The 15,955-nt window shown below is 35.3% G+C and overlaps 1 protein-coding gene across 1 annotated transcript; it reads left to right on the forward strand.

Moving 5' to 3' along the window:
• The first annotated feature begins 353 nt into the window (after window positions 1-353).
• Window positions 354-15,955, forward strand: LOC128866801 (probable peroxisomal acyl-coenzyme A oxidase 1). Its single transcript, XM_054107789.1, has 8 exons — window positions 354-665; window positions 13,303-13,459; window positions 13,519-13,811; window positions 13,874-14,279; window positions 14,341-14,847; window positions 14,899-15,004; window positions 15,295-15,450; window positions 15,515-15,955. The coding sequence occupies exons 1-8, from the start codon at window positions 521-523 to the stop codon at window positions 15,773-15,775; spliced, it is 2,031 nt and encodes a 676-aa protein (XP_053963764.1). The 5' UTR covers window positions 354-520; the 3' UTR covers window positions 15,776-15,955.

Below are 15,955 nucleotides of genomic sequence, written 5' to 3' on the forward strand. Positions count from 1 at the left end.
TTTCTGTAATTATTATCATAATGGCTAGCAATATCTCAAACTATGTCATTTTAATAAAAATAAACAGAAACAATCAACAAATTTCTTATAACAGAGAAAGATATGTGCATACTCATTCTTGGTGTATACTTATATAGCCAAGATACAAAACAACCGTATAAAATTAGCTGTTGATAAGAAAGCAACCCAAGAGAGCGCACAAACCGTCTCTTATTTAGCTCTTCATAAATACATATATGCATACATATAAGAATAGAACACCAAGTGAGTGAGATCAGGAAAACGATCACTCTTTTCATTTGCATTGAACGACCCAGAAAGAGAACTTGTTTTAGTAAAGTTTCAGCTCATTTCGACTTCGTTTGTTGACAGTTGCGTTAGATGAACGCTGATTGTTGGGAGTAAAATCGAGGAATTCACATATAGATTTTGTTTATCAGTAAAATTAATTTACCATTTGTGTTTTAGCTAAAATTTTATTCAGTTGCATATTGCAAGTGAAAAGAACAACGTTGTAAATATGCCCGTACCAAACGACATCCTCATACCTGCACACGTCAATCCCGATCTGGAGAAAGAGCGCAGGGCGGCCAGTTTTAGTATTTTTGAGTTTCAGTGCTGGTGGCAAGGTGGCGCAGAAAAATTGAAGGAAAAACGCGAAATCGGTAAGTCATCTTACGGAATGGAAGTAGTCGTAGGCTTGCAAGGGGGACAAGTGCGCGGTATTAATAGAAAATAAGCTGAAGTCGAATATACGAGTATAAAAAAAAGTTATAAGTTTTTAAATATTTTGAATGTGTTAAATATGAGCTAAAGAAAGTTTTATAAGCAATATCTGCTCTGCTGAAGAGGAAGTTTGATAGAAATGAATAATTTCATAAATACATTAAATCATCATTTCAATTATTAAGCAATTTTATTAGTGCAATAAGATCATAAAGTGATACTTTATAGTCGAATAGGGGCAGCGAAATAAAAATAAAAATTACGAAAAACTAAATTATACTAAATAATTATGAGGTGAAGTGAAAAGTTCAGAGCGTTTTTTTTTTCATTTTATTTTGACGATGAAATTAAGTTAGCTACATAGATTTCTTCTGGCTGATCTACACTTCCCGGATAATGAAATAAGTGCATGCATGTCGGCCCGAATCCACGCTTTCTACAATTTTAACGACATTTTCGACGAATGTCTCAGCAGATGGTGCCTCTTCTTTGAGGTTTATAAATATTTATTTATTTCTGAAATCAATAAACATTTCTTCTTAATGACTACGTATAACAAAAGCATATTCAGCAAAAAAAAAATATGTTAAATTATTCTTACTCACTACATATTACAAAAATTCCGTTATCGAAAAATTAAATTACAATAAACGGTTTAATTAGCAGAAAAGCATAACTTAGATAAGGTAAAATCAAATTCAATAGTATTCGAGATCTCATTGAGTTCATGAAGAGAGCGAGCAACAGGAGCATTGCAAGCATAATTTGTTCCGCACCTTTATAAATGGAACGGATGTACATAGGTATAATTTATAAAGACCTGATAGGGGCCGAAAAGTTAACCATTTCTTGAAGAGAGGAAGAGTCAATAATATTATTTTGATATTATTTTGATAAAATTAAACAGAAAAGACAGCGAAAAAATCGATCTTCTACTTTCTAGCTGTTTGAGATTAATTACAAGTAGGCGAGATTTATATGACGGGACAGGATCAGAGAAATTTAAAGAGGAAAAAGCATACTTAAGAAAAGCTTTTTGAGCTCGTTCAATTTTGTCGATAGAGAATTGGTGGTAAAGCCTCCAAATGAACTCGGCATATTCTAAGATACTATAGAACGAGCAAATGCTATAAATAGTCACTTAAGTGTATAAGGGTCTGTGAAACCCTAGTATAAAGTACGCTTTAGATAGAATAAAATCTATATGGCTAAGAAATGTAAAACGTGCATCAAAAACAACCCGTAGATCTTTGATTTCTTCAATAGATCGGAATATATCATCCCCGATGTTGTAAGAAGTAGGAATAATAGTAGTTATTTTTGATAATGAGAGTTTAAAACACTTGTTAATATTAAGCGATAATCGAGAGGCACTACATTAATGAACTTACCGATTAATATCAGCTTGAAGTTTATATACATCCGCCGAGCTTGAAAAAATAGAATACATTTTTAAATCATCAGCATACAGAAGGAAGTGGGCAAAAGAAAAACAACGACTTACATCATTGATAAATAAAACAAAGAGTAAAGGCCTCAGTATACTTCCTTGAGGTACACCAGAAGACGCAGAGAAAGGTGCAGATGAAGTAACATTAACGGAAACTATACAATGCCTATTATACCTATAAGTAAGATCGCATCCAATCTAGAAAAACTGAGTGAAAATCCAGATGTAGAAGTTTATCTAATACAATTTTATGCGATACTTTATCGAACGCTTTAGAAAAGTCACTATATAACAGTCGACCTGTGGCCCTGCTGAAAAAGCTGCAATGCAGTATTCAGCGAAAACGGCTAAATTAGAAACTGTGGATCTGCCTGTAACAAAATCATGCTGGTATAGTGATAATATACTTTTAACTGCAAAATACATCTTATCTTTGACAATATTTTCAAATACGTTAGATATTGACGAGAGCTTTTAAATGGTCTGTAATTGCGAATGTAATTTTTTTATATATACATATATGTATATGTATAATTGGCGCGTACACCTTTTTTGGATGTTTGGCCGAGCTCCTCCGCCTATTTGTGGCGTGCGTCTTGATGTTCTTCCTCAAATGGATTTTTTTAGCACTTTTAAAAATTGGAGTAACAACTGTCATTTTCCATTCATCCAGAGGCTAACGATTTGTTGAAAATTAATTTGGGGGTCAGAGCAAGAGAAAAACAACTGAAAAACCATCAGCATCCGTTTTTATGGAGCGTTTTAGGTCTAAGATACCCTTCTCAACATCCTCCAGTAACAGACTCAATCCCCCAAAAGTTAAGAGACGAGGTAAGATCTATAGGGCTAACCCAGTTTGACAAAATTTGCTTTAAAAAAATCAGCAAACAGGTTTACCACTTCAGAAGGGGTGGTAGCTAATTTCTCAGAAAACGGCAGATGGGACACAAGAGCTGGAATTCCTAGATTTGATGTATTGGCAACATAATTTAGGACTAGATTTAATATTGTTTTCAACACTTAGAATCTAGTTACTATAAAGAAATTTATTTAAACCATTATTATAATTTTTTAAAATAATGCTGATACATTGCTAAAACTTTCTTTCTATTGTTTGTTTTAAACTTTTGAAAGAATTTGTTACGCTTATTCTTTAGTATTTTAAACTTGCGCATGAAACACTGACAAAAATCTAGATCTAGAATTCTATTGAGTTTGTTTTGAAAAGGTTTATTTGCACGAGATTAAGGCTTAAAATATTATGAATGGTATAGGAATCGATTTTAATATTAACTTGGATTGGTAAAATACCCAGTTTTATTACCAGAACGGAATCGTTCGCTTTGCTGTGTCCGATACTGCTGTTCGTTACTGTATCGCGTCTAAAGAAATCTAGCGGAAAACGCTCAGAACTTTCTGCTTCAACTAATATGTAAATAGAATTACATAATTACAAGATGTCAGAAACAGATGTACAAAAATAACTAAAATACATATGTATATCAGGTCAGTCCATAAGTTCGAGCGTTTTTTAAAGGTGGTTTTAAAATTAATACAATAAAAAAGATGTTTAAAGTATTTATCAATCCAAAATAAATTTTCCTTCATTACAATGTCTTCCCAACGTTTAGGAAAATTTTTAATTCCCTGCTCAAAAAATTGTTTGTCCTTGGAGCCAAAATACGCCTCGATATCCCTTTTTATAGCTTCTTTTGAGGAGTAGTTCTTGTTACTCATATGGGATTGAAGTCCACGTAAAAGGTGATAATCACAAGGTGCAATATCCGGAGAGTATGGTGGATGCGGAATTAGCACCCAACCGAGCTCGTTCAGCTTGATTAGTGTTTGCCTTGCGGTATCAAATAGACAGGAGAATCTTCTTGGGGTGAAGGCCATCTCTAGGGATCGGTTCTGGTGTTTCATCTTTATTTAACCTTTGGCGTTTGCGAACAAGATTATTGTCAAAGACCCGTTTTTCATCACCAATAAACTTTCATTCTCAAGCCGTTGCAGCAGCTGACAACACACATTCACTCTCTGCTGAAGGTTGGCGACGGAAAGTCTGTGCGGAACCCATTTTCCCAGCTTTGAAACCTTTCCCATCTGAACCAGGTGCCTGTGAACTGTTCCATGCGATAAATTTAACCTCTGTGTTATCATATCGACTGTGAAATTTGGCTCAGCTTCCAGGAGTTCGAGCAAGGCGTCGGAGTTAAAGACTTCAAGACGATCAGCGCGCGGGCAATCCTCCAAGTCGCAGTTACCTCTTCGGAATTTTGAAAACCACTCTTGCGCAGTCCTTACACTCACGGTATCCTCCCCGTGAACAGTGTTTATTTCTGCAGCAGCAGTTGTTGCATTTTTACCACTTTTATAAAAAAAATACAAAATATGCCTTTTATACGCGTTCGAAGATTCCATTTTATTTTTTAACAACACGTGCTTCTATCCGCGATTAAAATCACTTGTTGAATGCGCAATATATCAATGAAAATATAAATAGTTCCGTTATATTCCACGAATAAGTTTTTGTATGCAAAAATCGTAGAAAAGTGAAATTATGGGTAAAATACGCACTAACTTATGGACTGACCGATAAAACAGGTTTTTTATCGTTATATTTACATATTAGACTAGAATATATTTAAATAGTGAAAATATGTTTGCAAAGTAATTCTTAAAGTAGCTTTTATTTAAATTACTGCGAATAGAGGTTAGAACTGAGTTCCATATACAGGTGGCATTGATGAAAAACCTACTAATGCAGAGCTTAGGTTTATGAAACTAAGTACAATCGAGACCTTTAGACGAACCAATTTTAAGAAAAATAATTGCTCATAAAGATGTAGTATTCAGACGTCTTATACAACTATTAATTCACCTTTGTACACCTACAATTTCTCATATACACTCCGTTGCAAAATTATACACATAATGGAAATACAGTTCATTCACCCACAAAAACGATATGTTGAAAAGTTTCAAACTTTCTACAAAATTAGTAAAAAATTCAACAAAACGTTAAACCTTTTAACCCCAATTTGTAGAATTAATCAGGGTATGCAGTTTTATAGCCCATAAAATTTAATGCGACAAAGTGCAAGTTTGAAATGATTACAACATACTGTTGATTTTTGGCAATTTTCTTTGTTAACGCTGCTGGGCTTTTTCTTGCATATAAACAAATTCGGCATGCATTTCGGGTGTAAAAAAAGGTGTCTTTAGTCTCTACTGTCTTCTAAGTGGTTTACGTCATATTGTATTCTAACAACAGTCAAATCAGTTAAAGCTCTGCAAAAGCTCGAAAAATAAGTAATTTCCGCTTCATTGGAAAAAGTTATCCAGAATTGGCATTGAAATAGTGGCGAAAAGCCGATGTCCATTTGGTTTGAAAACCGCAAGAAGTATTCAAGAAAGTACTCAAAAGCCATTAAATGTATTTCTAAATAGTCAGTTGTATTTCAGAAACCATTAAGTGTATTTCAAATTAGTGACACAGTAAAATTCCGATGCCATTTAATATACTTCAGAATGATCAATTACCATTAAATACACCTCAGAAAGTGCGATATGTTTTTTAGAAAGTGTGAAATGTACTTCAGAATGCGCAAAATGTTCCGAAAAATATTTATTTCATTACTGTAATTTTATTTTTAAAAATTTCAAATTACATACACACATAAGTACGGAAATATCTAATCTGCAATAAATTGTGCGCATCAACGGAGTGCAAAGTACAATTCACTGCTCAGAAGAATATTTAAGAGTATGCGAAAGCTATGGAAACAACCAATCCCAAGAAATTATACGCGCACACACATACTTTCTTGCCACGGCGTCTTCCGCATAAAACCGCAAACAAACTGCATTTGGAGGCTTTATATTAATTAATTTGTGCTTTCACAATTTAGCACGCGGCACTTCATTTTCATTAGTTTGTTTTCTTTAAATCACAATACTACCAAGCCACTCACTGAATTGTCACAAACATATAACTTTTCTTTTTTTATTTATTTTGTTGGTTTGTTTTGTATTGGAAAGGAGCCTGACGTCTGACTTGTCAAAATCGGGAAAAATTATGTAACTGTTTTTGAATGGCGCCACCTTAGATACTCAATTCGCCTTGTAAATACATATGAATAGGTTACGTGCTTGACCGTTCTTCACCTCCAATATGTGGTGGGCCTTGTTGTTACCCTATAATTAAAGAAACATAACTTAATGTCAACTACAAGCAGCTAATAGTTTGTATGACATGCATTTTTATCTAAGAAAGGCACTCGCAGAATTGCTATTGCCTGCCGAGACGCCAGTAGTTTTGGAATACAACTTTTTCTAGCAGTCAATGTTTCATGTCACAGTCAGCACTAAACTTAGACCAACTGAATAGTAGTCAATAATTAACCCCCTCAGCTTTAACAGCCATAATACTTACACACAGAATATTTTAGTTTACGTTGGCATTTTTATTCTAACGCAGAAGGAGGCAAATAATTACAGGACTCAGCTTTCCACTGTTTCGCAGAAGGCTTCCAACCAATGCACACACTCCACTTATCTAAGGGCAGTATGTTGCTTAGGAAACCATTGAACCAACTAGTGACGTAAACAGTTTTAGTTCTTTTAAAAATGTCAAGTAGTACAGACAATTAATACAATTCATTAAATTTTACAAAAAGATTAAATTTAAATTTCTTAATATCAACATTAAAATCTAATAATATTGCTGTAATTATTACATAATCGGGCACATCGTATAATAGGCTCTTTCGTTGAATAATTGGATTTGTTAGTTGCATGAATAAACAATCGGTTAATTCTAAGCCTATGAGTCGAGATATGAGCTTAAAAGAGATTGGTCAACTCATTGGAGTTAATGTTGGCATCGGCAACACTATAAACAAAAATGAATGAGAAGTAGATTCTTCTATCAGACAATAACTGTAGGCCCAACAGTTTCCGTCTACTGATATAATGAGAAGGACCATTTGGCCAGTCAATCTTATTCAAAGCGAATTTGTTAAAAAATTTTTGTGCTTTTCGATTTTTTTTAGAATGGATTTCGTAGTATGAACTCCATATTAACGAATAATATTCTAGGCGACTTCTCGCTAAGGCAACATTATGCGACTATAACGTCTGCGGATCTTTGAAGTTACTAGTGTTTCTTCCAATGAAACCGATCATTGCGAATACTTTGGAGACAATAAAATCAATATCATTGAAGAATAATAACTTGACATCAAAGAAATACCTAGATCTTTCATTTCGTAACGGCAATTTAGTACACTTTGATCTAATTTGTATGTAAATGAATAAACATTTGATTTCCTATTAAAAATTATCACAATCATTTTTTTTACATTGCGATATAAATGGTTTATTTACACCATTGCTGGAACGCACATATAATTGACTGCAGGTTATTGCTGTCAGATGGTTTGCGTACTTCAAGTAGAAGTTTTATGTATGTATGTACATCATCTGCAAACATTAGGCAGTTGGCAAATTTAGAATAGGTCGGTAAGTCAATTATAAAAATAAGGAGTAACAATGTGCCACTGTGGATTTCTTGCGGAACACCTGAATAAGCCTAAACTAAAGTTTTAAAAACAATAGAACCGATTTTGACAATTCTTCTTCTTAATAGGTGTCGTCGTAAAGCCGTTCAGGCTTCTGCGCCATACGTTAGGACGGGTATGATGAGAGCTTTGTAGAATGTTAGTTTTGTTCGTCGAGAGAGGACTTTACTACTCAATTGCCTATTTAGTCCAAAGTAGCACTTATTGGCAAGGGAGATTCTACGTTGGATTTCCAGGCTGATATTGTTATCGGCGTTAATGCTGGTTTCTAAATAAGCGAAGTCTTCTACAACCTCGAAATCGCAACTTTCCACAGTGACGTGGGTGCCGATACGCGAGTACGCCGACTGTGTGTTTTATGACAGGAGCTACTTCGTTTTGTCGTCGTTCATCACCAAACCCATTCGCTTTGTTTCTTTACCCAGTCTGGATTTTGACAATTACCAAGGAATAGAATAAAAGTTATCGATTCATAATATGAACATAACCCTATGAAACTCCGCTTATAATAAGGAAAGAACTTGTATGCATCAAACTCAATGAGTTTGCTATGCTTTTTTAACTTAACTTTTTAATTTGAAAACCAAAAATGTATGGAGAAAAGTCAGCATGGGTTAACAGACCTTTTGGTATTAAAATACTATGTTTTTTTTATGCAATCTTTTTAATTTTATTAATTGCACGGTGTGCATGAACTCACCTTAGTACAATATACATTAATAGTTGCATTTCGCAAGAGACGTATGAGTAATTAGTGCAATTAGTGCCTGAGAACACTTGGGCTGAAAAGTCCCTGGTCTAACACTTATGTATGTATGTATATGACACAAGTTTTATTGCATTCACCTCTTTTTCAGTTTGTACTAATTTTAAAAAAGACAGCTGTTAAAATTTCATGATATTCTATTCATTAGTTCGTGAATTATTGTGCTAAGAGTTACGCTAGTTTGGTTATTTTCAAAACAATGGATCAAAAAGAAGTTTTGTTTTAATTTTACACTGCTTCTTGATGGTAAAAAATAAATTCAAGCGAAGCAATGGCAAGAAAAGGGTTATGAGGACTCCGCTCCATCAGAAACAACAATAAAACGATGCTTTGCTGACTTCAAACGTGGTCGTACAGGCACCGATGATGCACAACGCAGTGGACGGTAACAAGAGAAAACGTAAAAAAAATGCACAGTGCAGTTGCGAGAGTTGGCTTTATATTGCATGCGCATTTGACTATGAGAAAGCTCTTTTTAAAATGGGTGCCGCGTTTGCTTACTGTTTTGCTAAATCAAGACAACGCACCGTGTCACAAGTCAATCAAAACAATGGCAAAACTACATGATTTGCTCCCACATTCACCGTATTCGCCGATTTTGGCTGCGAGTGACTACTGGCTGTTCGCAGACCTAAAAAAGAGGTTATTATAGCTGAAATTGACACCTATTTCGCGGTAAAAGATAAATCGTTCTACAAAAGTGGTATTGAAATGTTAGAGATGCGCTGGAATGATCGCGTTCTTCTTGATGGACATTACGTTGATGGATAAATCTAATTTGGAACAAAAAAGACGTGTTTTCTTTGTCCATGTGTTACATGTAAGAGCTAAAACTCTGCTTATCTACTTTATTATTATGCTTCTATAGTCGTATTTGTGACCGCCTCTAGGAAAAAATGGCTATCGATCAAAATTGATTTTCAAGAAAACTATGATATTATAAACAATGATTGGAAGTATGATATTTTGAATTTTTCGTTCGTTAAACCAAATGCAACAAAAAAAAATAAAAAAAATTACTTGGGACCTATTGCATTGCACATTCAGGATTTTAAACTTTGTTTAAAACACCGTCAAAAGCTCTACATGAATTTTTTAGTCATTCCACGAAATTAATGAAATCCATCAGTATTTGCAACTTGATTCTAGGAATATGAACCTTTAAAAAATAAATTACATATTTATAATTATTTGGCTAATGAAAAGGAAAATACACTACACTAATTATACTAAAGAATAACTGTTTATAATATAGGGTTTTCCAATAACAGGTGTTATTGATGAATGGATTGCGCTATCGAGAGATGATTAACGATTTTTTATGGCCGGAATTGGATGGTATTGATCTGGACAACCTTTGTTTTCAACAAGACGGTGCTACGTACCACACTCGCAACGAAACCATTGATCTTTTACGGGAAAAGTTTCCTAACCGTGTTATCTCTCGAAGAGGTGATCACAATTGACCACCGAAATCGTGTGATTTAATACCTTATAACTTTTTTCTTTGGGGCCACGTGAAAGAGAAGGTCTACGAAAACAGCCCAGGGTCAATTCAAGACCTCAAAGATAGAATTCGTGAGGCTATCGAGGACATAGGGCACTTTGCGATTCGGTTATGGAAAATTTCATGAAAGGAATATTGTCCTGTTAGCGTGGTCGTTCCACTATTAACAGCATACATTCCTCTTTGAATATCAAAACAACACCTGGAAAACCACATAGGTATATGCACATCTACTACATACGCATATGTATGTTTATACCTCCCTATATGTAAGTAAGCAAAAAAGTTTTAATTGGTGTTAATTGCGCTAATTAACCTTTTTAGATTTCGTTAAACAATTTTATTCTTGCCTTGCAAAGGAGTGTATGAAAAAGGATTCAAGCAAAAGCCATCCTCAATATTTCGCTTATTCAACATTTTTTTTTTTGGTAATGTATGAACAATTGACATATTTATTTTTGATTAAACATTTTTCATTAGCTTTTCATTCATAAATACACTGACTGAACCAAAAATAAACAGTTCAACCAATTTTCAAAAGGCCAAAGCCAATATAAAGTTTTTAATTCAGTATTTTATTACAAAACACGAAATATAAAAAAATTAATATTGTATATAAATTATTTGGAAGTTGTAAAGCAACCACTCCCTTGCAATTAGCGCGGTATGCTTTGGGATGTTGTTGTTACCGTTAATACCAAAACAACAATTATGCATAGTGAATAGTTAAAAATGAAATATATTCAACGCAAATGATTTATTAAAAGTCTGTTGATAATTTCTTTATTTATATTAATGTATATTAATTTTTTTGAATATTGGTGTTCCAGTTTCGTTTTGGTTCACTGTATGCATAAAATATATCCGTTTGCATATGTTTTTTGACATGAGGATACTTTTGAATTTACCAAAACAAAAACTTTAGAATAGCTTTGCATAGGAGAAAAGCTTCTTATATTAAATTAAAATTATTATATACAAAAAAATCGTATACATTGGAAACATAAATTGATTTAATTTGGCGAGTAAAAGGATCAGACATCATGGCGTGGTACGGTCAGAAGAAAGGCAGATACACTCAGCACAGTCCAGCTTCATCCTAGGTTTACTTAGGGAACTGGGTTCGTATGAGTTATTGTGCTGAGTAGAGGTCGTAAAAAACCTTTAGGTCGAAGTGCAATATTCTATTCTATTCTGCTTGACGTGAGCTTATTAACGTTTCTTTTAGCCGGTTAATGTCAGTGTCAGCTGTCCAAACAAAAAACAAAAACCAACAAAAGAATATACAATAACTACTCATTCGTGACCAAATATGAACTACACTTGAGGGTTGAAAGGTAGAGTTTCGTTACTCGCTTTCATAAGGCGGTATGCGAGGTGTGTTCAAAAAGTATCGCGAATTTTGAATTTTCACAGGTTACGTATGTATATTCGAATTTCGATTCTTTTGTGGCGATATGTTGGTACTCATGTCTCTCACTCATGCCGACGAGTTCAGCCATTTTGAATGTTCAGTTAATTGTTGACAGCTGCTTTGCTTGCACATGTTTCGGCTCGTCTTCGATTTTTACCTATTCAAAAAGATGGATCAAAGAACCTGTATCAATATTTGTGTGAAAAACGAAATTAAGTGCGCGGATGTATTCCGAATGTTGACTGTGTCATACGTAGAAGCTACTTTGGACCAAAGCAACGTTTATCGGTGGTACAAAATCTTCTCAGAAGGCCGAGAAGATGTGAACGACGAAAAGCGTGCTGGACGCCCGAGCACTTCAACCACAGACGAACAAATTGATGAAGTGAAGAAAATGTTATTGGCCAATCGTCGAATCACCGTTAGAGAAGTTGCTGAGGACCTATACATATCGATTGGGTAGTGCCATTCGATTTGTTTCCCCGCAAAATTCGTCCCAAAACTGCTCAATTTCGATCGCATGTAAAAGTTTTGCTTACCGTTTTCTTCGATTTCGGGGGCGTTGTGCATCATGAGTTCTTGCCACAGGGTAAAACGGTCAATAAGGAATATTACCTGCAAGTTATGCACAATTTGCGAGAAGCAATCCGCCAGAAACGTCCGGATTTGTGGAAGAACAAAAATTAGCTCTGGCATCACGATAACGCCCCTACTCACACATCGTTGCTTGTGCGCGACTTTTTGGCCAAAAACAACACGCTAATGATGCCAAAACAACCGTATTCCCCAGATCTGGCCCCAGTGACTTTTTCTTGTTCCCGAAACTGAAAGGGCTCATGAAAGGACGATGCTACACTACAATTGACGAGATAAAGACGGCATCGAAGGAGGAGCTAAACAAGATAAAAAAATGATTTTTTGAAATGCTTCGAAGATTGGAAGAAACGTTGACACAAGTGCATAATATCTCATGGGGATTACTTTAAAGGGGGCAAAATAAATATTAATGAATAAATAAATAATTTTTGAAAAACACAAAATTCGCGATACTTTTTGAACACACCTCGTACTTGCCATACCCACGTATCTCTACGATTTCTTGTCATATACATATATCCCGTTGCAAAATTATAAACACACAACTACCATACTTACCATATGAGCCGTTTTCTATGAAAGTGGTGTAAGATCATTTTGACAAAAAATTAGTTAATGATAAAAACAAATACAATTTACTATCAACTTTTTATTTATAAACTTTTTCCAAACTTTATTAACTATTTTTTGTCAAAATGGACTTACACCACTTTCAATGAAAAAGGCTCACTTTTTTACGTTTTGCTGACTTTGAAAGTGGTGTAAGTCCTTGTGAAGACATTAAAAGTATAAATGTTTGATAATCACACTTAAAAAATGATTACATTATAAATTTAAATCAATTTAATATTTAAAAAACATAAAATCAGTGCTTTAACATATTCCAATATTTTTCAAACCATTAAAATGCAAACCCTTAAATATCTCCATATAATATAAAATGGACTTACACCACTTTCAAAGAAGACGGCTCATATATATGTATGTATGTACAAATGTAGCTCATATTACAACAAAGTTTCAAACTTTCTATGAAATTCCAATGAAAATTTCATCAAAACCATGCTGGAATTTATTTGATATGGAAGAAAAAGCCTAACAAATCTTCAAACAACAAAACTCGCATAACAAGAATTCTAGGTATTCCCCTATTGACTGTAAACTTAATATTTGGTCTGAATATCTGCTGAACAATATCATTTTTAATTACATACATAGTTACCTGTTAATTTCAATATTGAATCTAAATTTTAATTTTAGAAAACTACCTTTTCAAGGATCTCAGAGATGGGCACCTGCACGACTACCTCTCACATGAAGATCTTTACAATCTAGCAGTGAAGGATATTGCCGAAGCGTCACAAAAGTTGCGCAAATTACAAGCACTGCGCAACCCAGGCGGCAATGATATCTGGCCGTAAGCACTAGCGACCTATTTGAAATCAAATGTAAAAACTACACCCTTTTAACTTTCAGGAAATTACTCACCACCAACGCTGTTTATGCATTGGCGCCTGGTGGTCATCCTTTTGCAACGCACATCACAATGTTTATTGATGTGATTTTTAGTCAGGGAACACCGGAGCAAATTGAAAAATTTGGCAAACCCGCAGCAAACTGTAACATAATTGGCACCTATGCCCAAACTGAAATTGGGCATGGCACAAATGTACGCGGTATTGAAACACGTGCTGTCTACGATCGCAAAACCGATGAGTTTGTGTTGAACACGCCCAATTTGCAGGCCTATAAATGGTGGCCGGGAGGATGTAAGTGGAAGTAGTTAACTTTTTTGATTGTATTTGAAATAAATTTAAACTTTGTCGAGCAGTGGGTCACACAGCCAACCACGCCATGGTGGTAGCCCAGCTATACATCGACGACAAACACCACGGCATACAAATGTTCATGGTGCAGCTGCGCGACTTGGATACACATATGCCACTGCCGGGTGTTCATATTGGTGAAATTGGCAAGAAACTTGGCATGGCTGGTGTGAATCAGGGATTCCTTGGTTTCACGAATGTGCGCATACCACGCATAAATATGCTAATGCGCAATGCCAAGGTACTGCCGGATGGCACATTTGTCGCCAGTCCGGCATCAAGGTTGAATTATATGACTATGGTGTACACACGTTGTTTGATTGCAAGCTTTTCATCAGACGCACTATTACAAGCTGCCACTATAGCAACGCGTTACTCAGCAGTGAGGCGACAGAGTCCAATTAATGCTAAGTAGGTGCCTTCCTACACACAGTTACTTTGCAATTGGTATTGAAATGTATCTCTATTGTAGTGAACCCGAACCACAAATTATCGATCATGTAACACAGCAGCATAAACTTTTCCCCGAAATAGCCAATGGAATAGTCCTCTTTCTAACAGCACAAAAAGTTTGGGAAATGTATGATCTTACACTAAAAGAGATCGCTGCTGGCGATTACGCGCGTATGACTGATATGCATATCATTTCGTGTGCGCTAAAGGTGCTCTCCACCACAGATGCCTCCTTCGGCATCGAACGTTTACGCTTGTCCTGTGGCGGTCATGGCTATCTGTCCTCAACTAATTTGAGTACCATCTACGGCAATATCGTGGCTGCATACACTTACGAGGGTGAAAATACGGTATTGCTGCTGCAAATTGGGCGTTACTTAGTAAAGTCTTGGTTACAGTTGACGCAAGGCAAGAAAATGTCACAGTTAGTTTCATATCTGGCGGAAATGCATGGACAGCGTCAGATGCTGCAGTGGAACGACTCTTGGGAGTACCTGGTTAAGTTACTGCAGTACACGGCGGCAAAGTGAGTAGATATGCGGAGGGGAATACAAAATATTCAAATATTGAATTTCAGCAAAACTCGTCTGGCTTGCGAGAATCTGACAAAACGTGTGGCAGCGGGGCAGACAAAAGAGGAAGCAGCCAATAATACAGGCATTGAGCTAACACAGGCAGCAGAGGTGAGTGGCAAAGGTTTTGTGGCAACAATTTTTGGGGAAATGCTGCTGTAGCGGCTGTCTTTAACAGAATATGAATTTGGTAGACGACATTTAAATCCGGCCAGTGGCTAAAAAGGTTTTCGGGTTTCGGGTATTATAATTCTACAGGATTGTGTACCGATGGTGTTCTAAGTAGCTTAGAGTATCCAGTATGTTTTGTTTTTAGGAAAAAAAATGCTACTGTGTATTAAAGTTTCAATTAAAAGTATATTTTTCTTGTTCGTATTTTTTTTATCACTTCTCTCCCCCAGCTTCACGGTCGTCAGTTTGTCGCCTCGGTCATCTTACAGTATGTCACCGGCGCTGAATCTAATCAACGTTCTAAAGCGCTCAACTTGGTATTGGAGAATATTTTAGAACTGTATTTAGTTCAAACTGTCTTACGCCATATGAACGATATACTGAGGGTAAGCATATACCTGTATTACTTCAATTTGCATAATTCTTCTTCTAATTCTTTAACTGTTCTAGTTTACTCCAATTAACGACACCAATCTACGCTCTCTTCAAAATCGTCTCGAAGTAGCTTTGAAGAAATTACGCCCTGACGCAGTAGGCATTTGTGATGGTTTCGATTATCATGATCGTTTACTAAACTCAACATTAGGTAGCTACGATGGCAATGTTTATGAACGCTTATTTGAAGCGGCCAAGAAGAGTCCACTAAATCAGAAACCCGTGCCAGACTCTTTTGAAAAGTATTTGAAACCCTTCATGAAATCAAATTTGTAAAATTTCTATATAACAGCCTTAATTAGTTTGCAAATTATTGTATATAAATGTATAGCAAATGGTTATTGTAGGTGGTGTAACTGTAGGTACATATGTACAAGGTGGCACAAAGTTAATTAATCATCTAATTTTGTTCTTGAATAACTTTTGTAATAAATAAAAAACAATGATTTGGCATGA

This window comes from Anastrepha ludens, chromosome 6 (genome assembly GCF_028408465.1).
Source record: "Anastrepha ludens isolate Willacy chromosome 6, idAnaLude1.1, whole genome shotgun sequence".
In the NCBI taxonomy this organism is placed as follows: Eukaryota; Metazoa; Arthropoda; class Insecta; order Diptera; family Tephritidae; genus Anastrepha; species Anastrepha ludens.